The following is a 25,644-nucleotide window of genomic DNA, read 5'->3' on the forward strand; positions in this document are numbered from 1 at the left end:
CAGGAGGAGCTGCAGCCTCAGTGTGGTCCAGGAAGTTTACTCCCTGCTTCTTGGGGCCTTAGAAGCGAAAAGATTCAACCAGCAAAGCGAAGGCCTGGGAAACGTTTGCTGCCATCAGCTCTGATGGTTGCACCTAAGGTAGAACTTCTTGTAGCTTCTTGTTTAGCTTTTTTGTTTTTGTTTCTTACAAGGGGACCAGCTATGGGACCTGGGTTAAGCCCTTCGACAGAACCATCCTGAAGAGCAGAAGTGGCAAATGACAGGCTATGACTGGGGACTGACTTTGGGGAAGGCTGGGTTTTTGCAATGAGAGCCAAAGACGTTTCCACCTTCTAGCCCACAGGTTAAGTTACTGAAAATAAATCACCATCATTTCTACACATTTCTTGCGTGTTTGCTCCTACTCTGGAGAGTAATCTAACTCATCATTGGCAATCAGGGCCTCTGAGTTCTGTTTGTGTTTGCTTTTGCTCTTCGCCTTGCTGCTCGTCTGGGTGTTTGCCTGTGCATCTGACATCTGCTGGTAATAGAAGCCTTTGTCTTCGGCAGGCCCGCCCCAGTTCTCCTGGCTCTCGCCCTCTGTGGCATAGGAGAAACCTTCTTCCACCGAGAAGGGGTCGTCCACGTCATAACGCTGGTACGTGCTTTGGTGCAGGGCTTCTTCTCGGGCGCTGATTTCCAGGGTGCTGTTCCAGATGCCGTACCCAAAATAAATGAGCATACCTGTAGGTGGGAGGTGGGGGGAAGCACAAGTGGGATAAGCAGTTGCTTTGGGATCTGTGGGTCAAGCAGGGAGCTCACTCTCAATCGTGAAAGCAGAGCTGGTGCTGGTTGTGTTTTCTTTGGTCTATACAGTGTACTGAAAAGACTCGAATTAGATGCTGTTTAAAAATTGGGAGATCTTGCATAAGCAACCCATATTTACAGCTTCCCCTAAAAAAGTCAGAGGGACTGACAACACTGTACCCACATTCCGATATGGAAACGTTTGGCTGAGGTGAGAACTGGCTGCCTCTTTAGTTAGGATATGGGCTCTTGAGGTCACCTCAGTCCCCCCTCCCCTGTTGACATCTAGCTCACTGTACTCATGTAGGTGCTCGCCAGGAAATGTGCATTTTCTACTCTGGATTAAATAGTTATGGATCACCAGCAGTGTATTCCCAACCTTCTCATAGCATCTTATTATCCCATACCTGCACTTAGGGACTCCATCTTTTATTTCACCACGTAGCAACATGCATATATGATCCTACGATTTACTTTGCCGTTTTTCACTCACCAAGGTCATAATACATTACTGCCACTCAGCTGTCCACTTTCATCTGTGGACTCTCACAGTGTCTAGTGCATGCCACTGTTTCGGCCCTTAGGGTGTCTGTTGTGTGCTTATCTGCACAGGGTGGTTCTGTTGTATAGACTCTGCAGAAAACTGGCACTTAATGTTTGTTGAAGGAATGAATGAGAACTCCTGATACGCATGCAGTGTCCAGTGCAACCTTCTCATTCCAAGCGAAGGAAAGAAACCTGCCTTCCTAGTTAATACGTAGCATTAATATGGGCTAATGTTTCATTTCTATTAGAATTTTTAGGAAAAGATATATGAAAATAGTTTGAGAGACCCCATTTTCTACCTTGAAAAGCCCATGAAGGCTCAGGGCCTGGAGCGCTGAGAACTGTAGCCTTGGAGGCCATGGGGCATGATGGTTAAGAGTGCGAGGTCTGGGTTCAAATCATGCCTCTATCACTATTAGCTGTGTAACCCTGGACCAGTTACTGAGCCTCTTTGCGCCTCAGCTTTCTCTTCTAGGAAACCATGAGAGTACTACTGTACCTATACCTTGGGGTTGCTGTGAGGAGGAAACGAGATAAGCAGTGGTTCTCAACCCTGGCTGCACCTGGAGGGTCACCTGGGGAGTTTTTGCATAATCCTGATACCTGAGCCTCATCCTCTATAGAGATTCTGATTTAATTGGTCTGCAGTGTGACCCAAGCATAGGTGTTTTTAAAGCTTCACAGGTGATTCCAGTGGTCAGCCAAGGCTGAGAACCCCTGAGATCAGGAACATTAAAGCTCGTGATGTGGGAATTCCCTGGTGGTCCAGTGGTTACTTTCACTGTCATGGGCCCGGGTTCGATCCCTGGTCAGGGAACTAAGATCCCACAAACTGCGTGGTGTGGCCAGAAAACGAACAAACAAAAAAACAACTCCTGATGCACATGCTTCACTGCCAACTTTGGCCATTTTGTGGCCTGGCCGCTGGGGGCCCCTCGGTTATGCACCCTCCTTCCAGGCCCCAACACCCTCTTCTCGGTGGCACTAGCCTCTTTGACTTTGCTAACCCTGTGGGCATCTGCTGGGCTGTTTGCTTAGAACCACAAGGTGAGGCCTGCTTTCCGCTCTGGTGCTTGAGGTATCCTGCTTCCTTTTGAATTTGCAGTGTGTCTTTTTAAGCTTGGATTTCCCCCCCGCCATCCCCCAGTGAAATCAACTTTCCGGGAGCCAAAGCAGAGATTTATAGTCCTAATTGGTAATAAATCCTGGAGTTAATCATTTGCAGATGTAGCTGTTCTGAAATAGCGACTTCATTTGTTCTGAGCATGGCTCTTTACTCTTTCTTGTCTGGGGTGGGTGTGGCCATGGGGGATAGTTATTATCCTTGTGTAGAACAAGGCGCCAAACTGAGGCCTCTCTTAAAAGGGCCAACATGCTGCTGCTTGGAGAATGCCTCTGTTGGAAGCATGTTTGTTTCAGGAGACTAGGTTTATCGTCAGGCACACACCTCCTTATGCCCAGTTTTTTTTTCTTGCTATCTTTTCTCTTAGACATACAGGCAGGTGCCAAAGCTTGTCTTCTCCTTCAGCTTGGTATCTATTACATCAATTCTTTCCTCTTTGATCCCCTTCTCGGATCCTATTTATAAGCATGTTATTTCCCTACTAAACTTAATACCATTTTTTCTTTCCCCCTTTGCCCCTAGCTTCTCTCTTCTGTACTATACGGGTCATCATTCGAGCACTGGTTTGACATCTATTCTGACAGACCTTCCGCTGTCCCCACCAAGTATTGGGGTGTCAGGTAGATCGGTTAATGGGAATTCTCTGGGAGCCTTGGTGTGATTACTCATAGGATCATAGATATTTAGAGCTGGAAAAGAGTCTATGTCATTTACCTGTTTGAATACCTTCATTTTACAGACGAAGAAATGGAGGCTGGGAAAGACTGAGTCACAGCAGTAGCATTCCATGAGGATAGAGAGAAGGCTCTAGCTTATTCAGCCCTTCACACCCCCTCCACTGCTGCGTTATAGACTGTGCCTAGCGCAAAAATATTTGGTACAAGTTAGGTTCTATCTGGGGAGTGGCTGGGTCTGGAAGGAACATGAGTGTGTGTGTGTGTGTGTGTGTGTGTGTGTGTGTGTGTCTGTACGCAAATGTGTCGACTGTGATTACTTTGGGAAAGCAATCCATGGAAACCTACCACATAAATATTTATGGGCCTTCTAATGTTTGCTCTGAGCCCCCTACAGTTTCAAAGGTGTGTCACTCTGTCTTCAAAAATACATTTCAAATATGAGTGCTGTGAACCAAGAATCGACTGTGTGTATCGGCCTGACAGCATGAACAGCCGGCTTGGGCACATGCGTTCTCCTAGGGCTTGGCGTTCTGTCTGCCGTTATCCTTCTCCCTGGCCCTTGAATCAGTTCAGGAAAAGTGGTGTGAGGCAGAGAAGGACTGGAGAAAAGGAAGAATGGAGGAGGACAAAGGAACAGAGGGGAACAAATGAGCGGGGGCGGAGAGAAGAGAGAAACATGTATTACCATCTGTCACACATAAACAAGGGCTTTGTGTTGGAGGAGTAAACAGAGCTGCTAAAAGCCTCCTGTGTAGAAGCAGGGTGTTTTGTTTCTGCTCCTTTTTTCAGTTGGCCTAGAGAGGGAAGCATGAGGTCGTTTCTGAAAAATCTGTGGGGAGCTTCTGGGAATCCTGAATCATCTGAACAAAACTTCACACAACCCCTCTGGGTGCTGAGGTCCTACAGTGATGCATCCTTTATGTCACACCTTTCTCCCAAGGAACACAAAATGTTTTACAAATGTTGTCTTGTTTAGACTCCTCCTGGCCTGTTTCAGAATGGTGTGTGTGTGTGTGTGTGGGGGGTTAAGGTTATGTGCGTTTCACAGGCTGGAAACTGCGGCACAAGGCGAAATACAGGACTTTCCACAGCTACACAGTCAGTGTTTAGGTAGTGTTCAGACTGTGGATCCTTCCGGGTCCTCCATGTCATAATCCAGGCTGCTTTCAATTGTTATTTCTCCCACCTACCAGGGGTGGCTGGGAGGTATAGACTAATTGGAAGCAATTTTGCTGAACTTTACTTTTGAAGAATTTAAAACATACAGAAGTGGAGAGAATAGTATAAAAAAGCCTATGTATTCATTGCTAGCCCGCTCCCTCCCCCCTACTACTTTGTCTTTAGATTATTTTGAAACAAATCCCTTTCATCCTGTTTCATCTGTAAATGTTTCAGTATGTATCTGTAAAATAGACTCCTTCAAAAACCTTAACTTAGTATCATTATCACATCTAAAAACTGATAATAATTCCTTAATATGGAGCTTCCCTGGTGGTGCAGTGGTTGAGAATCTGCCTACCAATTCAGGGGACACGGGGCCCTGGTCTGGGAAGATCCCACACGGTGTGGAGCAACTAAGCACGTACGCCACAGCTACTGAGCCTGCGCTCTAGAGCCCGTGAGCCACAGCTACTGAAGCCCTCACACCACAACTACTGAAGCCCGTGTGCCTAGAGCCCATGCTCTGCAGCGAGAAGCCACCGCAATGTGAAGCCCGTGCACCACAGCAAAGAGTAGCCCCCGCTCGCCACAACTAAAAAGAAAGCCCGCGTGCAGCAACGAAGACCCAATGCAGCCAAAAATACATAAAGAAATAAATTTATTAAAAAAAAATTTATTTGAAAAATTCCTTAATATCATCTGATATCCAGCAGCATTAAAATTTCCCCAAATTATTATGTTTGGATAAACTCTTCATTTATTGAAGCTATACACTTATTTCAATGATTGCTTGCTATCATTGCTTGAAATAGTTTTTGGGTCCTGTCATTTAGGTTGTCACTGGGATTGGGTTTACTCTTTTGTAAACCCTTACAGATGGCAAAGTTTTATCTTTTGAAAGTAGATTTGCTTTTAGCATAAGCCAGAAGTCATTTGGAACCAAGCCTCAAGAAGAAGATGGCTGATTGATAAATAATATTACTTATTCTATTTGGGTACTTAATTCTCCAGTTCCATAAAAACTTAGATCCACTGCTTTGTAGTTATACATCTGATACCTGAATGAATGAAAGGCAGGCGTGATGTTAAAAATCAGAAGGGAGTCAGCTTTTGTGTTGCAGCAGGGTCTTGGAGGCCCCCCTGCTGGGCTGGAGTTATTTTTTTAGTTGCTGGATCGTGGAGGGGAGGGACCACTCAAGGCAGTGACTAGTTAGCAGCAGGCACAGACGTGTTTCAGTATTTTAACAGCAGACACGGCTGTACTGGCCACCCAGTAATGGCAGTGAGTCCCGTGAGAGGCTGTTTGCGCTGAAGGGACATATTCAAAGGGAGGCTCTGGCTTCTTTTCCGGACAGAAGTTCCCGGGTGGAGAATATGCCTGCCATATTGTCTTCATCTTGTCTAGCCTGAGAGGTTCGGGCTAGACAAGATGAAGAATCATGCCTTCAGCAATTGAACGGGCTTTCTTTATGTAACAGTACCTTGTGATCAGAAGGCCCTTTATACAAACACAGTTCCTCGTCCATCATCCCAGAGAAGTTAAGAAGTGTGCAATATGCAGGGATTGAAATGGCACCAGAACTCACATCTCTTGAATCTAAATGGAGGGCCGCTCCCATCCTACCCAGGGGCCTCCAGAGAGCTTTACGGGATGTCAGGTTGCCTTCACGAGATCAGGGCACCTCAGTGTCAGCTGGCGAAACACCTACTTACTCCACTTGTCTCAGTCCATCCTGTGCAAATTAAGCAAATGACCTCAAACCTACAAGTGAGAGGGGTAGGGGTAGGGGGTCCTCTGAATCATATGGGAGAAATCCAGGACAAAAGCTCAATGCTGAAAAGAGCCCGGGTGACCTGGGTCTAGACAGATTTCCAATCCTGCAGGAACAAGCTCAGGTTATGAAGAAGGTCCCTGACCTCTGGGGTCCCCCAGGAGCTGCCTGTCCTCTGAACATGGCTCCACGCTCAGGGCCAAAAGAGGCGGGCCATCTGCCCTCAGGCTGGGTGGAACAGCCTCTTCCTGGGGCACGTTTTCCAGCAGGAAGCCCTGCCCGCTGAAGGTAACCAGGCGCTTTGTTATGCCAGGAGGCTTTTTTATTTTTACTACTCTGGAATCAACTTTCCCAAACAGACACTTGCCAATGCAGAAATGAAGATGGTAATGAGAAGGTGGCCTCCCATCCAGCACAGTCCCCGCCAGCTCCCACTTTGCTGGTTATTTTTTAAATACTCACAAGCCCTGTTGATTGTAATAACAGTAAGGTTTGTTTAACATGGTGTGGCCAGGAAGAGCAGGCTCAGGATGGAATGGGGACCGGGGGAGCTTCTCTTCTGGCCCTGCAGCTGATCTAACGTAAAGTCACATTCTTTATGCCTCAGTTTCCCACCTGCAAAATGGAGCTGGAGACCCTCATGTTATTTGTTGAGTATAATGGCTGTGAGACAGAATGCAATCTTGTCTAAAGACATATTAAGAAGCCCAGTAATCCAAGCCAACAGTTCCACCTCTAACTCAACAGAAGCCCAAGGGAAATGTGTCTGAGTGTCCACTGAAAACATGCACAGGAATGTTCGTAGCAGCTCTGCTCCTAATGGCCCTGACTGGAAACACGCTAAATATCCATGGACACCAGGATGGATAAATACATTGTGGTGTATCAACACAGTGGAATGTTAGACAGCAAGGAGCATGAACAAACTAAAACTAGAAGCACAAGTCGGATGCATCTCACAAATGGAATGCTGAGGGAAAGAAGCCCATCACCCACTCTTTCACAGCGCTGTCTGTTAAGGGTGCACGGCACACACCCGCTCCAGGGCCTTCTACTGCCATGGTCTCCTCTCCCTTCATTCTCAGCCAGGTGTCTCCCTGTGTATCCCAGCACCTCTGCCAGCAGGCAGCGTCAGCTGCTGAACGATTCACCTTCTCCCTCCCTCCCTCTTGGAATTGCCCTGGCCCTGTGGCCATCCTCACTCTGGCCTCCGTGATTTTTCTTGCTCTTCTGAGCATGATTTTGATGTTGAAGCTGCCAGTTGTTTTCTTGTTTCCTTCAAGGAGAATGTCAAACTTATTTATGGGACATATCATCAGGAATTTGTTTATCTTGGTGCCCTGTCAGGTCGAATTCATGGCCCCCTTCTCTCCCTCCTCTTCCCTTCATCACAGTGGCTGCTTTGGGTCAGTTTCCAATAGGATTTCAGATGAGAGCTCAGGCGAAGACCGTAAAGTATGCCTTCTCTCTGGGATAGTGATGGTTTAGTACAGGATTTATGAGGGCCATTGCGCAAATCACAAGTCCTATCTGTTCTCTAAAGCTATAGACGGTAATTTGTTTTCCTCAGAGGGACTGAAAAAATTCCAGATGAAAACTTGACAGACTCCAGAGTAAGGGCGCCCACAGCTGGTCTAACAGATGATTCATTTACAGTAAAGGCCCACAGGGACCAGTAGACCTGACACATGCCTGGAAAATACCATTGTATAGTGTTCTTACTGGTCCCTCCTAGTTTCATATTCCCTGAGCCCCTGCCCAACTCCTGAGGTATTCCTTTACAAAACTGCATCATCGAAGAGAAAAGGTATATGAAGGCCGCTTTGTGGTCATTTTGTTGGGGATTATTAAACATTTGCTATTTGTGTTATTTCTCTTGTCAAAAGGAAAATAAACAAGTACTGGGTGTCTAGTTAGGACTGTGCCTCGTTTCTCGCTGTGAGTTGTGCTCTCAAAAGCTTAGCAAAACATTGTTACAAGAATGCTGTAATTAAGATTCATTTAGAGAAATTTGGGTAAAAAAATGTGTTTAAGAAGATTATCAAGTTATGACTCAGCCTAACCATGTAAATCTTTTAAAAAAGTATCAGAAGTTTCATAAGAAGCTCCATTTAGAGACCTCTCTACTGTTCTCCCCAGGAAACTTATATTATGAATAGAGAGATTAAGAAGAATAATCTGACATTTTGGAGGCTCAGATGTTTAGAGATAGGATATTTATCCTACAAGATAGGATATTTATTCTACAAGATAGTTAAAAATTTTACAAGCCAATTTGGGGTTGTGGTATGGATATATTTTATATATCCCAAAATAGGGAGTTTTGTAATTAAATTATCTGCCCTTCTTGATAATATCTTCTTATTCTTCTCTCTAGATCAGTGGCTCTCAAATTTGAGCATGCATCAGAATTACCTGGGGGGCTTGTTAAAATCTAAATTGCCCTCAGAGATTCTGATTCTATCTGTAGGTCCGGGATGGGCTCTGAAATCGCATTTCTAACTAGTTTCCACATAATATTGATGCTGCTGGTCTGGGACCACACTTTGAGAACCACTGTTCTAGATCATTGTAAACCTGGCTGCACATTAAAATTACCTAAGAGTTTTAAAAATACCCAATAGTTGGCCATACCAGACCAATTGAATCAGAACATCTCTGTGAGGGGATCCTGGTCATAGAATGTTTCAGAAGCAACTCTCACGATTCTGTTGTGTAGTCAAGGTTGAGAATCATTGTTCTAGGCGAAACTTACTTATATTCCAGCCTTCAAAGATCATGAGACCAAAGCAGTTAATAGCTAGCAGTTGGGTGCTTCTTAAACTGCAGGCTTCATTGCCCTCTGTCTGGCCAGCCCAAGCTGCAGGGTGGCGTCCTCCCATGCCAAGGAGTATCAGTTCCTGGAGCTAGTTTGAAGTTTGTGCTATCAGCAAGATTACAGAAGGTTCTCTGGGAGTTTTCTTCTGCCTGATAACTGGGAAGGCAGCCTGAGTCAGAACAGGTTCATGTTGTACTTTGGCATGTGATAGCTATAGCTAGTCTGGGAGACAATGAATCATTCTAGCTTTTTAAAAGAAAGGCAGCAAAACAATATTTCTTACTGCTTTCTCTGATATTTTCTTATTTAAGCCCCAAACAGCAACTAGATCAAGGCTAAAAGAATTATCTGCATTTTTACAGATGAGAAAACTGAGGCTCAAAGGAGTTAAGTGAACTTCCCAAGGTCACAAGGAAGTGGCAGAGCTGTGAGTGAACTTGGGGCTGTCTGACTCCAAAGGCAATATACACAAATCAATAGATGTGATACACCATATTAACAAATTGAAGAATAAAAGCCATAAGATCATCTCAATAGATGCAGAACAAGCTTTTGATAAAATTCAACACCAATTTACGATAAAAACTCTCCAGAAAGTCGGCATAGAGGGAACCTACCTCAACATAATATAGGCCATGTATGACAAACCCACAGCAAACATTACTCTCAATGGTGAAAAACTGAAAGCATTTCCTCTAAAATCAGGAACAAGACAAGGATATCCACTCTCACCACTATTATTCAACATAGTTTTGGAAGTCCTAGCCATGGCAGTCAGAGAAGAAAAAGAAAAGGAATCCAAACTGGCAAAGAAGAAGTAAAACTGTCACTGTTTGCAGATGACGTTATACTATACATAGAAAATCCTAAAGATGCCACCAGAAAACTACTAGAGCTAATCAATGAACTTAGTAAACTCACAGGATACAAAATTAACACACAGAAATCTCTTGCACTCCTATACATTAAAAATGAAAATTCAGAAGGAGAAATTAAGGAAACAATCCCATTTACCACTGCAACAAAAGGATAAAATACCTAGGAATAAACCTACCAAAGGAAGCAAAAGACCTGTATGCAGAAAACTATGATACTGATGAAAGAAATCAAAGATGACACAAACAGATGGAGAGATATACCATGTTCTAGGATTGGAAGAATCAACATTGTGAAAGTGACTGTAGTACCCAAAGCAATCTACGGATTCAATGCAATTGCTATCAAATTACCAACGGAATTTTTCACAGAACTAGAGCAAAAATTTTTACAATTTGAATGGAAACACAAAAGACCTCAAATAGCAAAAGCAATCTTGAGGAAAAAAAGAAAAAAAACAGAGCTGGAGGAATCAGGCTCCCTGATTTCAGACTCTACTACAAAGCTACAGTAATCAAGACAGTATGGTACTGGCACAAAACAGAAATACAGATCAGTGGAGCAAGCTAGAAAGCCCAGAGATAAACCCACACACACATGGTTACCTTATCTTTGACAAAGGAGGCTAGAATATACAGTGGAGCAAAGACAGCCTCTTCAGTAAGTGGAGCTGGGAAAACTGGGCAGCTACATGTAAAAGAATGAAATTAGAACACTTCCTAACACCATTCACAAAAATAAACTCAAAATGGATTAAAGACCTAAACGTAAGGCCAGACACTATAAAACTCTTAGAGGAAAACATAGGCAGAACACTCTTTGACATAAATCGCAGCAAGATCTTTTTTGACCCACCTCCTAGAGAAATGGAAATAAAAACAAAAACAAATGGGACCTAATGAAATTTAAAAGCTTTTGCACAGCAAAGGAAACCATAAACAAGACGAAAAGACAACCCTCAGAATGGGACAAAATATTTGCAAATGAAGCAATGGACAAAGGATTAGTCTCCAAAATATATAAGCAGCTCATGCAGCTCAATATCAAAAAAAAACAAACAACCCAATCCAAAAATGGGCAGAAGACCTAAATAGACATTTCTCCAAGGAAGACATACAGATTGCCAACAAACACATGAAAAGATGCTCAACGTCACTAATTAGTAGAGTAATGCAAATCAAAACTACAATGAGGCATCACCTCACAGCAGTCAGAAAGGCCGTCATCACAAAATCTACAAACAATAAATGATGGAGAGGGTGTGGAGAAAAGGGAACCCTCTTGCACCCCTGGTGGGAATGTAAATTGATACAGCCACTATGGAAAACAGTACGGAGGTTCCTTAAAGAACTAAAAATAGAAGTACCATATGACCCAGCAATCCCACTACTGGGCATATACCCTGAGGCAACTATAATTCAAAAAGATACATGTACCACAATGTTCACTGCAGCACTATTTACAATTTCCAGGACATGGAGGCAACCTAAATGTCCAAAGACAGATGAATGGATAAAGAAGATATTGCACATATATACAATGGAATATTACTCAGCCATAAAAAGGAACGAAATTGGGTCATTTATAGAGATGTGGGTGGACCTAGAGACTGTCATTCAGAGTGAAGTAAGAAGGAAAAACAAGTATGGTATATTAATGCATATGTGTGGAATCTGAAAAAATTGGCATAAATGATCTTATTTACAAAGCAGAAATAGAGACACAGATGTAGAGAGCAAACATGCATACCAAGGGGGAAAGGGGGAGGTGGGATGAATTGTAAGATTGGTATTGACATATATACACTATTGATACTATGTATAAAGTAGATAACTGATGAACCTACTGTATAGTACAGGGAACTCTACTCATTGTTCTGTGGTGACCTAAATGGGAAGGAAATCCAAAAAAGAGGGGATATATGTATACATATAGCTGATTCACTTTGCTGTACAGTAGAAACTAATACAACACTGTAAAGCAACTATGCTCTAATAAAAATTAAAACAAAAACAAAAACTGTAAACCAATTACCTATATGAATTTAGATATGCTAACATTAAAAAAATTTTCAAGTAAAATCTAGCTTTGTATCAAAAAAACAAAAAAACAAAACCATAGGCAGGGGGTTCCTGTCACCTCATCACTTTTGCAAAATTCCTCTGGTTGTCCAGAAACATAGATATTATGCAGGACTGGCTACATAATTTGTAGGTCCCAGTGCAAAATGAAACCATGGAGCCTCTTGTTAAAAAATTGTTAAGAATTCAAGAAGATAGCAGCAGAGCATTAAGCCAAGTGCAGAGCCCTGTGTGACTGCACAGAGCATCCACCTGTGGAGCCACCCCTGATGTTATGTGTTAATCTGCACAGACTACATATCAAACATTCTGAGCAAATAAGGTCTGTTCAGAGGCACCCTGGTGGGGAGGTAGGAGCCCCACATCTGAGCATGGAGATTCTGGATTGTAGTAATAGCTCTATGAATAACTTCCTGTTATTCCTGTTGACCTTGAGCATGTTATTTAACCTCTTGGAGGTTCAGTTTGCTTATCTGTAAGGTCGAGAGAGGGAGAAGTGGGGAAGTGGTGGACCGTGTCAGTGTTTCTCAAACTTTATTTATATGTTATTTATATTCATATACTACATTTTTAGTATAGCGGTTATGATCATGGACTCTGGACCCACACACCTGAGTTCTAATTTGGCTTTGCTGTATTCTAACTATGTGACCTCAGTCAAGTGCCCCAGTTTCCTCATCTGTGAAATGCAGGTGGCTGTGCAGATTAAATAAGTTAACATAAGTAAAGTCCTTGGAATGATGGCTAATATGTAGCAAGAGCTACATAAGTGTTAATTATTACTTTGAATCATATGGCACATGTACTAGTACTAATTTTTTCTTCAATTTGACTCTTTAAAAAACTTTTATTGCAGTATAATTGCTTTACAAGGTTGTGTTAGTTTCTGTTGTACAACAAGTGAATCAGCTATATGTATACATATATCCCCATATCCCCTCCCTCATGAGCCCCCCTCCCATCCTCCCTATCCCACCCCTCTAGATCGTCACAAAGCATCGAGCTGATCGCCCTGTGCTATGCTGCAGCTTCCTACTAGCCATCCATTTTACATTTGGTAGTGTATATATGTCACTGCTACTCTCTCACTTCGTCCCAGCTTCCCCTTCCCTGCCTGTGTCCTCAAGTCTGTTCTCTATGTCTGCGTCTTTATTCCTGCCCTGCCACTACGTTCATCAGTACCGTTTTTTTTAGATTACATATATGTGCGTTAACATGGTACTTGTTTTTCTCTTTCTGACTTACTTCACTCTGTATGATAGACTCTAGGTCCATCCACCTCATTATAAATAACTCAATTTTGTTCTTTTTTACGGCTGAGTAATATTCCATTGTATATATGTGCCACATCTTCTTTACCATTCATCTGTCGATGGACATTTAGGTTGCCTCCATGTCCTGGAAATTGTAAATAGTGCTGCAGTGAACATTGTGGTACATGTATCTTTTTGAATTATAGTTGCCTCAGGGTATATGCCCAGTAGTGGGATTGCTGGGTCATATGGTACTTCTATTTTTAGTTCTTTAAGGAACCTCCATACTGTTTTCCATAGTGGCTGTATCAATTTACATTCCCACCAGGGGTGCAAGAGGGTTCCCTTTTCTCCACACCCTCTCCATCATTTATTGTTTGTAGATTTTGTGATGATGGCCATTCTGACCAGTGTGAGGTGATACCTCACTGTGGTTTTGATTTGCATTTCTCTAATGATTAGTGACGTTGAGCATCTTTTCATGTGTTTGTTGGCAATCTGTATGTCTTCCTTGGAGAAATGTCTATTTAGGTCTTCTGCCCATTTTTGGATTGGGTTGTTTGTTTTTTTTTGATATTGAGCTGCATGAGCTGCTTGTATATTTTGGAGATTTATCCTTTGTCCGTTGCTTCATTTGCAAATATTTTGTCCCATTCTGAGGGTTGTCTTTTCATCTCATTTATGGTTTCCTTTGCTGTGCAAAAGCTTTTAAATTTCATTAGGTCCCATTTGTTTATTTTTGATTTTATTCCCATTACTCTAGGAGGTGGGTCAAAAAAGATCTTGCTGCGATTTATGTCAAAGAGTGTTCTGCCTATGTTTTCCTCTAAGAGTTTTATAGTGTCTGGCCTTACGTTTAGGTCTTTAATCCATTTTGAGTTTATTTTTGTGAATGGTGTTAGGAAGTGTTCTAATTTCATTCTTTTACATGTAGCTGTCCAGTTTTCCCAGCTCCACATATTTAAGAGGCTGTCTTTGCTCCATTGTATATTCTAGCCTCCTTTGTCAAAGATAAGGTAACCATATGTGTGTGGGTTTATCTCTGGGCTTTCTAGCTTGTTCCATTGATCTATATTTCTGTTTTTGTGCCAGTACCATATTGTCTTGATTACTGTAGCTTTGTAGTATAGTCTGAAGTCACGGAGCCTGATTCCTCCAGCTCCGTTTTTCGTTCTCAAGATTGCTTTGGCTATTCGGGGTCTTCTGTGTTCCATACAAATTGTGAAATTTTTTGTTCTAGTTCTGTGAAAAATGCCATTGGTAGTTTGATAGGGATTGCATTGAACCTGTAGATTGCTTTGGGTAGTATAGTCACTTTCACAATGTTGATTCTTCCAATCCTAGAACATGGTATATCTTTCCATGTGTTTGTATCGCCTTTGATTTCTTTTGTAAGTGTCTTATAGTTTTCTGCCTACAGGTCTTTTGCCTCCTTAGGTAGGTTTATTCCTAGATATTTTATTCTTTTTGTTGCAGTGGTAAATGGGAGTGTTTCCTTGATTTCTCTTTCTGAGTTTTCATTGTTAGTGTATAGGAATGCAAGAGATTTCTGTGCACGAATTTTGTATCCTGCTACTTTACCAAATTCACTGATTAGCTCTAGTAGTTTTCTGGTGGCATCTTTAGGGTTATATATGTAGAGTATCATGTCATCTCCAAACAGTGACAGTTTTACTTCTTCTTTTCCAATTTGGTTTCATTTTATTTCTTTTTCTTCTCTGATTGCCATGGCTAAAACTTCCAAACTATGTTGAATAATAGTGCTGAGAGTGGGTACCCTTGTCTTGTTCCTGATCTTAGAGGAAATGCTTTCAGTTTTTTACCATTGAGAATGACGTTGGCTGTGGGTTTGTCATATATGGAGTTTGTTATGTTGAGGTAGGTTTCCTCTATGCCCTGTTTTTGGAGAGTTTTTATCATAAATGTGTGTTGAAGTTTATCAAAAGCTTGTTCTGCATCTATTGAGATTATCATATCGTTTTTATTCTTCAGTTTGTTAATGTGGTGTGTCACATTGATTGATTTGCATATATTGAAGAATCCTTGCATTCCTGGGATAAACCCCACTTGATCATGGTGTATGATCCTTTTAATGTGCTGTTGGATTCTGTTTGCTAGTATTTGTTGAGGATTTTTTCATCTATGTTCATCAGTGATATTGGCCTGTAATTTTCTTTTTTTGGTGACATCCTCATCTGGTTTTGGTATCAGGATGATGGTGGCCTCGTAGGATGAGTTTGGGAGTGTTTTTCCTTCTGCTATATTTTGGAAGAGTATGAGAAGGAAAGATGTTAGCTCTTTTCTAAATGTTTGATAGAATTCACCTGTGAAGCCATCCGGCCCTGGGCTTTTATTTGTTGGAAGATATTTATTCACAGTTTCAATTTCAGACTTGTGATTGGTCTGTTCATGTTTTCTATTTCCTCCTGGTTCAGTCTTGGAAGGTTGTAGTTTTCTAAGAATTTGTCCATTTCTTCCAGGTTGTCCATTTTATTGGCATAGAGTTGCTTGTAGTAATCTCTCATGACCCTTTGTATTTCTGCGGTGTCAGTTGTTACTTCTCCTTTTTCATTTCTAATTCTGTTGCTTTGAGTCTTCTCCCTTTTTCTTCTGATGAGTCTGGAAAAATGTTTTATCAATTTTATCTTCCCAAAGAATCAGCTTTTAGTTTTATTGATCTTTGGTATTGTTTCTTTCATTTCTTTTTCATTTATTTCTGATCTGATCTTTATGATTTCTTTCCTTCTGCTGACTTTGGGGTTTTTTGTTCTTTCTCTAATTGCCTTTGGTGTCAGTTTAGGTTGTTTATTTGAGTTATTTCTTGAGGTAGGATTGTGTTGCTATAAACTTCCCTTTTAGAACTGCTTTGCTGCATCCCATAGGTTTTGGGTCGTCGCGTTTTCATTGTCATTTGTTTCTAGGTATTTTTCGATTTCCTCTGTGATTTCCTCAGTGATCCCTTGGTTGTTTAGTAGCGTATTGTTTAGCCTCCATGTGTTGTAGTTTTTACAGTTTTTTTTCCCTGTAATTGATATCTACTCTCATAGTGTTGTGGTTGGAAAAGATGCTTGATACAATTTCAATTTTCTTAAATTTACGGAGGCTTGATTTGTGACCCAAGGTGTGATCTATCCTGGAGAATGTTCCGTGTGCACTTGAGAAGAAAGTGTATTCTGTTGTTTTTGGATGGAATTTCCTAGAAATATCAATTAAGTCCATCTGGTCTAATGTGTCATTTAAAGCTTGTGTTTTCTTATTTATTTTCTGTTTGGATGATCTGTCCATTGGTGTAGGTGGACTGTTAAAGTCACCTACTATTACTGTGTTACTGTTCATTTCCCTGTTTATGGCTGTTAGCATTAGCCTTATGTATTGAGGTGCTCCTGTGTTGGGTGAATAGATATTTACGATTGTTATATCTTCTTGGATTGATCCCTTGATCATTATATAGTGTCCTTCCTTGTCTCTTGTAATAGTCTTTATTCTATTTATTTTATTTTATTTTTTTTTGCGGTACGTGGGCCTCTCACTGTTGTGGCCTCTCCCGTTGCGGAGCACAGGCTCTGGACGCGCAAGCTCAGTGGCCATGGCTCACGGGCCCAGCCACTCCGCGGCATGTGGGATCCTCCCAGACTGGGGCATGAACCAGTGTCCCCTGCATCGGCAGGCAGACTCTCAACCACTGCGCCACCAGGGAAGCCCTAGTCTTTATTTTAAAGTGTATTGTATCTGATATGCATATTGCTACTCCAGCTTTCTTTTGATTTCCATTTGCACGGAATTTCTTTCTCCATCCCTTCACTTTCAGTCTGTATGTGTCCCTAGGTCTGAAGGTGGTCTCTTGTAGACAGCATATATATGGGTCTTGTTTTTGTATCCATTCAGCCAGTCTGTGTCTTTTGGCTGGGGCATTTAATCCATTTTCATTTGAGGAAATTATTGATATGTATGTTTCTGTTACTGTTTTCTTAACTGTTTTGGATTTGTTTTTGCAAGTCTTTTCCTTCTCTTGCGTTTCCTGCCTAGAGAAGTTCCTTTAGCATTTTTTGTAAAGCTGGTGTGGTGGTGCTGAATTCTCTTAACTTTTGCTTGTCTATAAAACTTTTGATTTCTCCATCAAATCTGAATGAGATCCTTGCTGGGTGGAGTAATCTTCGTTGTAGGTTTTTCCCTTTCATCAGTTTAAATTATCTTGCCACTCCCTTCTGGCCTGTAGAATTTCTGCTGAAAGATCAGCTGTTAACCTTATGGGAATTCCCTTGTATGTTATTTGTTGTTTTTCCCTTGCTGCTTTTAATATTTTTTCATTGTGTTTAATTTCTATTAGTTTGATTAATATGTGTCTCGGCATGTTTCTCCTTGGGTTTATCCTGTATGGGACTCTCTGCATGTCTTGGACTTGATTGACTATTTCCTTTCCCATGTTGGGGAAGTTTTCAACTATAATCTCTTCAAATATTTTCTCCGACCCTTTCTTTTTTCTTCTTCTTCTGGGATGCCTATAATTCATTGTTGGTACGCTTAATGTTGTTCCAGAGGTCTCTGAGACTGTCCTCAATTCTTTTCATTCTTTTTTCTGTATTCTCCTCCCTGGAAGTTATTTCCACCTTTCTATCTTCCAGCTCACTTATCCATTCTTCTGCCTCAATTTTCCGCTATTTTTTATTTAATTAAAAAAATTAAAGTATTTTTAATTTCAGTTATTGTGTTGTTCATTACTGTTTGTTGGCTCTTTAGTCCTTCTAAGTCCTTGTTAAACGTTTCTTGTATTTTCTCTATTCTCTTTCCGAGATTTTTGATCATCTTTACTATCATTACTCTGAATTCTTTTTCAGGTAGTTTGCCTATTTCCTCTTCATTTATTTGGCCTTGTGGGTTTTTATCTTGCTCCTTTGCCTATAAGATATTTCTCTGTCTTCTCATTTTGTCTAATTTACAGTATTTGAGGTCTTCTTTCCCTCGGCTGCAGGGTCATAGTTCCTCTTGCTTCTGTTCTCTGCCCCCGATGGTGGGGTTGGTCCAGTGCCTTGTGTAAGCTTCCTGATGGGAGGGACTGGTGCCTGCGTTCTGGTGGGTGGAACTGAGTATTTTCCCTCTGATGAGCAGGGCCATGTCATGTGGTATGTTTTGGGGTGTCTGTGAGCTTACTATCACTTTAAGTAGTCTGTGTGCTGATGAATGGGTTTTTGTTCTTGTCTTGTTTGTTGTTTAGTGTGAGGCATCCAGCGTTGTTAGCTGCTGGCAGTTGGGTGGAGCTGGGTCTTGGATTCAGATAGAGGCCTCCAAGAGAGCCCTTGGTGATTAATCTTCCCTGGGGCCAGGAATTCTCTAGTGGTCCAGCATCCCGGGCTCAGTGCTCCCACTCCAGAGCCTCAGGCTCGACTTCTGGTTGAGGGACCATGACCCCGCAAGTCGCTCGTCCCAGACAAATGGTAAAAAGTAAAATCATACAAACAGAAACAAGGAAACATGCACACACACAAAGAAACAAAAACAGAACAAAATAAATCAAATAGCAAAACAACCAGACAAACAAAAGAACCCAAGAAGAAAATCAAACAATTAAGAAGAAAGCTGACAAAAACCCCGAACCAAAAAACAAAACCAAAGCGGAGTGCCAGCTGGAGAATGAAGCAAAGAAACAAAGCAAACCAAGAAAAATGATATTAAAAAAAAGAGAAAAAGAGAAAGGGGAAGGAAGACAGAAGAGCAGAAAAGCAACATAGAAACAAATATTTAAAAAAATAGAAAATATATTAAAGAAAAAAAAGACAAACAAAATCCCAGAGAAATGGTGAAAACAAAATCAAACAGAAACAGAAACAAGGAAACACACACACACATAAAAGAAACAAAAACAGAGCCAAATAAAACAAAAAGCCAGAGAACAAGAAGACAAATAGAACTCAAAAATGAAATCAAACAATTAGGATTAAAAGTAACAAAAACACATAACCTAAAAACAAAACCAAAGCAGTGTCCCACCTGAAGAAGAAAGCAAGGAGACAACAAAGTGATAAAAATGATTAAAAAGATAATAAAATAAAATAAAAAGGGAAAAAACACAGGACAACAGAAAAGCAAAGTATAAATAGAAATGTATAAAAAAATTTTTAAAAAGTTATACAGCAGAGATCCCAAAAGACTAAATAAACAAAACAAGAAAACCCCCCAAAACAACAAGAAAGAAAAAAAGAAAGAAAAAGAAACCAAAAAAAAAGCTAGAACCAACAACAGAATGAATCAAAACATAATAAAGTCAATAGTAATAATTATGTTTCCATGGGGTGTCTGATGTAAGTGTCCTTGCACACGCCGTGAGCCACAGCGCCCCTCTGCCTCCCCAGGAGGCTCTCCTCTGCCTCTGGGCTGGTCTCTGGACCTGCTGTGAGCACTGTGGGGACCACTCAGGCTCTGATCTGGCCCAGTTCCTGCATGTGCTGCCCCCAAAGTCCACAGCTGCCAGAGCTAGACTGTTGGGTTTTTTTTAAAATAAATTTATTTATTTATTTTTGGCTGTGTTGGGTCTTCGTTTCTGTGTGAGGGCTTTCTCTAGTTGCAGCGAGCGGGGGCCCCTCTTCATCGCGGTGCGTGGGCCTCTCACTGTCGCGGCCTTCTCTTGTTGTGGAGCACAGGCTCCAGACGTGCAGGCTCAGTAGCTGTGGCGCACGGGCTTAGTTGCTCCACGGCATGTGGGATCTTCCCAGACCAGGGCTCGAACCCGTGTCCCCTGCATTGGCAGGCAGATTCTCAACTACTGTGCCACCAGGGAAGCCCTAGACTGTTTTCATTTGTGGGAACACTCAGTGTCTACTCAGATATTCCATAGACGCAGGGTCTACCTAACTGATTGTGGGGATTTAATCTGCAGCTTGTACAGCTGGTGGAAAGATTTTCCATCTTCTTCCTTAGTCACCCCACCCCTGGGGTTCAGCTTTGGTTTTATCCCCACCTCTACATGTGGTCCACCCACAGGAGTCTTGTCCTGAGTCTGCCTTGGAGCTCTTGGGTCTGCCCCTGTGAGGACCAGGCACAGAGGTGGTATGACTGCTTGGATCATGGGAGCCCCAGGGGCGCCAAATGTGCAGGGAAGCCGGCGGCCACGGGTGCAAGAGATATGGCCCTAGCGAGGGCCTCTTCTGCCTCCCGGCGTAAGGCACATGAGGGCCAACCCTGAGGGGGCTTTTTTTATTGTCACTGGCAGGTGCTGGCATGTAGGTAGAGAGAGGCTACGGTAATGGCTTCTCCCCCTGTGTGTGACTGATCAATAGCACCCTGCTTCCATGGCAGTCCAGTCTTCCTCCCTAGGCATTCCCTGCTGCAGATTTCCTCCCTCCCATCCCCTCAGTCCGTCTCCCCACAGCCAACAGCAGTTCTCGCTCTGAGCCTGTTCTCCAGTCCTCACGCACCAGCTCCCAGCCCCTTTGCACACCTGTGAATACATGTCCCAGTCCCAGGCACGTATGTCCACAGTATGCACCATCTGTGTGTTTCTCACTCGGCCCTGTCTGCCACAGACTGGCCACTTCACCGTCTTCCGACAGCCTCTAGTGCTTCCCCTCTGTCCCAGTCTATTTCCCTGTCAGAGAGGGGGTTTCCCCCAATTCAGGTCTCTCTCTCTCTCCCTTCTGCTTCAGCTTCCTCTCCCTGGGGTGCAGGTCCTGTCCTGCTTCCTCTCCTCCTCCTTCTCCCTTCTTTTTTTCCATCCTACCCAGTTATGCAGGGATCTTTATAGTCCTTTCCAGTGTCCAAGGTCTTCTGCTAGTTTTCAGCTAGTGTTCTGTGAGAATTGTTGCATCTACAGATGTATTCCTGATGCATCCGTGGAGAGAGATGAACTCCATGTCCACCTACTCTCCACCGTCTTGAATCTCCTTGACTCACTTTTAGAATTTAAAAATAATCACCAGATTCATGGGAATGTGTATATTTTTCTAGTATTTGTGAAAGTGAATCATAATCATATAATATTTTTAAAAGTTCATTCATATACTCTCTAAAATCAGTCCAAGTATTAACAATGGAATAGTCACCACACTGTGGGTAACACTGTACTAGATGTTGGAGGCTTCTTCTAGCTTAAATAGTCCAGGAAAAGATGAATAAATTCATGTGTATTTGTGTTTGTGCCTTCATTCACTTGACAAATACATGACTCTAATATTTCTACCCACTTCATTCATTTCTACCCATAATAGCATCTTTCCATTGGTTAGCTTCTTGTTCCAGTGGAAAAATGTTTAAACAGAAAAGAGAGATTGTGAATGAATCATATAAATGCTTAGAATTTTCATGAGTCGGTGGGGTCCTCTCAAGAGATCCCTTAAAGTCTAACAAGGGATGAGGCTTAGGGTAGTGAAAAATTGGTACAAAATGCTTACAGGAAGGCATAGGATGGCCTTCGGATGTGAGGAGTCTTTTGGGAGACATATGTTCTTTCCTTTGAATCCTGTGTTTCCCCCCCACTTCCCGCTACCGAAATCCTATCTTATAGGCCCAGTTCAAATTCTACCTCCTTAAAGTCCTTTCCAGCTGTTCTGACTGGAGGTTTCCTTTTGCTCATCTGAAGAGTGCTTTACAATCATAGGTATTTATTAAGCACGAACTGTGTTCTGGCACAGAGGTCACCGGGTTGAACACCCACAGCCCTGACCTCAAGGAGTGGATGGGCTACAACTCAATGACTCTCTATGCTGCCTTGCCCAGGCTGGTGGATTCACACATATTTGTCTTGCCTCCCTTAAGGCTGAGTTACTTATTCTTTACTTTCCTATTCCTCAGAGCACCTAAGGACTCTCCTTAGCTAAGTATTTGTTGCCAGAGACCCCAGGGTTACCAAGTTGTATAGGAAATATAAAAATAATAACTAAGGAACTTTAAAATTAGTCTTCACTTAAACATCCCTCTCAAGTTATCATGAGCACCAGTCCCCAGCAATTTCGTAAACATCAGTGACGGTCATATAGGATAAACATGTAATGTGAATATAATATAAATTGATCCCAAAGGAAAACTAGAAATCTTAGGAATGATACAGGACTTCCTGAAGGCAGTGAAAGTGAGTTTAGAGAGAGCAATAGTAATTCACTCAAAGCTATGGACGTTGATGACCCAGCAGAGTCCTATCAGTTATCAATAGAAGTAGAGAAAAGCAACAAGGATGATGGTATGATGGGTACTTCCCAAGAGAATGATTGGAATATCAAAGGATGAAGAAAGATCTTGGGGAAAAAATGAAAAACTTGAATATTTTGCAAAGTCAACAAAAAGTGAGGGCTGTTAAATGGTGCCATGATACAATTTTGTCAAAAAACTGTGCCTAAAACCCCATACTTAATTCATAGTTTGCTCATTTAAAAAAACATGAAATAATTGATTGCCATTTTAATTTTGTTGAACGTAAGATAAATAAAATTTTTCATAATTTTTAGTTTCTAAGAATTCCAATCAGCCTTTCCCGCCCTCATTTTTATATGTTATTTTTGTCCTTTTTAAAAATGTGGATTCATTTTAAGTGGACTTTCTATGATACTAATTATCCACCAGAAGAACATCCAGTAATAGGATTCAATGAAGTGATGGATTGATCAGTATCATTCTTCAGAACTCACAACCAAGATCATAACAGGCAGAAAGGGCACAACTGGCTTTTTTGACTCTAAAGCAGGAAGTAGGGATCCACAGAACCAGCCAGATTTCTCTGGAATAGTGATGCCCAGTCCAGCTAGGAGGTAATTTTGAGATAAGCCTGATCAAGGTCTTAGAAGGGAACTCTCAAGGCTTCAAAGGAAGTTGCTTACCCACAAAGCACCAGACCGCAAACCGGATCCATGTGATGGTGGAGAGCTTTAGCATGAGATAGATGTTCACCAGCATGGCAAAGGCAGGCACAAAGGGGAGACAGGGAGCCATATAGGGCAGCTTCTTGGGGTTCTCTGGCTGCTGCAGGATCACAAACACCAGGATGCTGATCAGCAGCACCATCAGAATGACCAGAAGGATGGCCCACCAGCTCTGCTTTGAGATGTAGTCGGAACCAAAGATGATGAAGGAGCAGAAGATGAACATGAGGATGAAGAGCAGAAGCACGCAGATGGTCACCGTGTGCCCTGTAGCTGCTGTGGGCCGGTCCATTTTGCCTGGAAGGCCCAGCCGGATCCTCATGGTGTAGTAACGGGGCCCAATCAGCTTCTTTAACTTGATGAGATAAACGTTTTCAGTTTCATCAGCTTCTATGCCTGTGGTCATGTCCACGGTGCCGTAGTTTGGGTGGTTGACGTTGTAGGTCGACTTGTCTGATTTCCCTATGAGCATCTCGTTGTCTCCCAAGGATGGTAAGTTCTTAGCCCCACATGTGTTGGTGGCTGGGCCGGAAAACTCTTCCCCTTCACTCACAGGAGAGCCAACTTCCTTCTCACAGTCAGCCAGAATGCCCTCCTTCTTCTTTGTGTGCTCCTGAGACAAAAACTTGACAAACCCGTCAATGTCACTTTCTGGTTGGTATCGAAGGAGCAAGACGCAGACAGAGACCAAGGTGTAGGCGAGGAGGGTGCCGATGGACATCATCTCAATCAGATCTCTCAGGCTGACTAATAGGGAGAGGAGAGCCGCCAGGAACCCCGACACAATGCAGGCCACCACTGGGGTCTCTGTGTAGGAGCTCACGTGAGCCAGGAACCTGAAGGGAGGGGCAAGCAGAGGGTTCACAGTGAGCTACACGTGGGGATTGATTCAGCATGGTTTAACACCTCCTGGTCCTGTTTCTCCAGCTTACTTCTGGATTCACTGCTTTAAATACAGCTGCTATTCCCTACCCCAGGATTTGGTTCCCGGAGTAGAATTTAAACAGAATTTACTTCAATTCCTTGAGTTTGAGCCAAACTTCTCTATTAAAGTTCCTACTTCATTATGTGATGTGATGGGTTGATTGAATCTAGGGGGTTCTCAGAAATCCAAATTGAAGAAGGGATACTTGGCAAAGTCATACATCTGCTTGGGGGTCCTCTACACCTGTGTTACCCGAAGTGTGGTCCATGGATCAACAGCATCAGCATCACCTTGGAACTCGTTAGAAATACGTATTCCAAGGTTTTACCTGAGACCTACCATGTCAGACTCTCTGGGAGTGGGGCCCAACAAAGTCTACACTTTAAAAAACCTCCAGAGGATTCGGATTTATGCCAGAGCTTGAGAAGCACTTGCTCTACAACAGAAGTACAGGGATTTGGTTGGCAAAGTAGTACAATCGTTGAGAACATGTGCTCCTGGATGAAACCTAAATCCGGCCACTTACTAACTGGAGAAGATAGAGAAGACCAACAAGGGTGACTGAATGGCACCCTTCTTTAGCAGTTCCTGGAGGCTTAGGTAGGTTCCCGCCCTCCTCCTCTCTCATTCTGGCACTCCCTGCTCCCTCCTCTTCCATTCCTCCCTTATTTCCATGTTTCAGTCCATGAAACAGGAATATAAACTGTGCTCGGAGCCCCAGCATCTTTCCTCTCGGTTTTCTTTGACAGCTGAAAAACGTTTTGGGTGTGTGAAGTTGTCACACCTCCACTATGGTCAGCCTTTTCTTTTTTTTTAACATCTTTTTTTACATCTTTATTGGAGCATAATTGCTTTACAATGGTGTGTTAGTTTCTGCTTTAAAACAAAGTGAATCAGTTATACATATACATATATCCCCATATCAACTCCCTCTTGCGTCTCCCTCCCTCCCACCGTACCTATCCCACCGCTCTAGGTGGTCACAAAGCACGGAGCTGATCTCCCTGTGCTATGCGGCTGCGGGGAGGGGAAGGGTAAGCTGGGACGAAGTGAGAGAGCGGCATGGACATAATGTACACTACCAAATATAAAATAGATAGCTAGTCAGCCTTTTCTTGATCTTTCCAGCTCCCCCAAGGTCACAGCTCGGTGGTGACCTCAGGGGGTATGCAGAGGAAAGGGTGCAGAATGTGACAGCCGATGGCAGAGATAAAGTCCCTGAGCTGGATCCCTCTGCACTCCTGAGAGCTCCTTGGAGGTTTACTTCTTGTTTTGTGGGCTTGAAGAATGCCTTCCCTGCAAGCTCTTCACACAGTAGACCCTAGGAACCAAGAGATGGGGCCACGTCCCCTTTGTACCATGGGCAGATAGGCTACTTCATAGCCAGCTTAGGGGGCTGGAAGTGTCAGTGTACTGGTGTGGTTAAAAGTCTGGTTGTTGGGATCAGACAGTCCTGGGTTCAAATCCTGACCCCGCCACCCAGCAGCTGGGGGATTTGGGGCAAGTTTTTTTTTTTAACCTCTCTGAGTATATTCATCTAGTATACTCTTCTGTAAAATAGAGTTATTGTGCTGACTAAATGGGATACCATATACCTGTTACACACAAATGTTCAATAAATGGTAGCGATTGTTGCTACTGTTATTAGGCTCTGTTCAGAGGGTCTTATCCTCTCTTTGATTGTAACTGTGAACTTTTTCAGCTTCAGAGAGGGCAGTCATCAGGCCTCAATGTGAGGGCAAGCCTCAGATGCCCTTGGGATGGGTTCTTCCTTCTGGAGGCCA

General features: G+C 42.7%; 1 protein-coding gene across 1 annotated transcript in view; it reads right to left on the minus strand.

The window, feature by feature from the left end:
• Positions 1 to 400: 400 nt before the first annotated feature.
• SLC7A14 (solute carrier family 7 member 14) overlaps positions 401 to 25,644 on the minus strand; it is a 67,260-nt gene continuing 42,016 nt past the window's right edge. The window contains exons 6-7 of the mRNA XM_060149226.1: positions 22,894 to 23,771; positions 401 to 723 (exon numbers count right to left, since the gene is read on the minus strand). Coding sequence (XP_060005209.1) covers positions 401 to 723; positions 22,894 to 23,771 — 1,201 coding nt within the window. The remainder of the gene's footprint in view (positions 724 to 22,893; positions 23,772 to 25,644) is intronic.

Source organism: Lagenorhynchus albirostris, chromosome 5, assembly GCF_949774975.1.
Source record: "Lagenorhynchus albirostris chromosome 5, mLagAlb1.1, whole genome shotgun sequence".
Lineage (NCBI taxonomy): Eukaryota > Metazoa > Chordata > Mammalia > Artiodactyla > Delphinidae > Lagenorhynchus > Lagenorhynchus albirostris.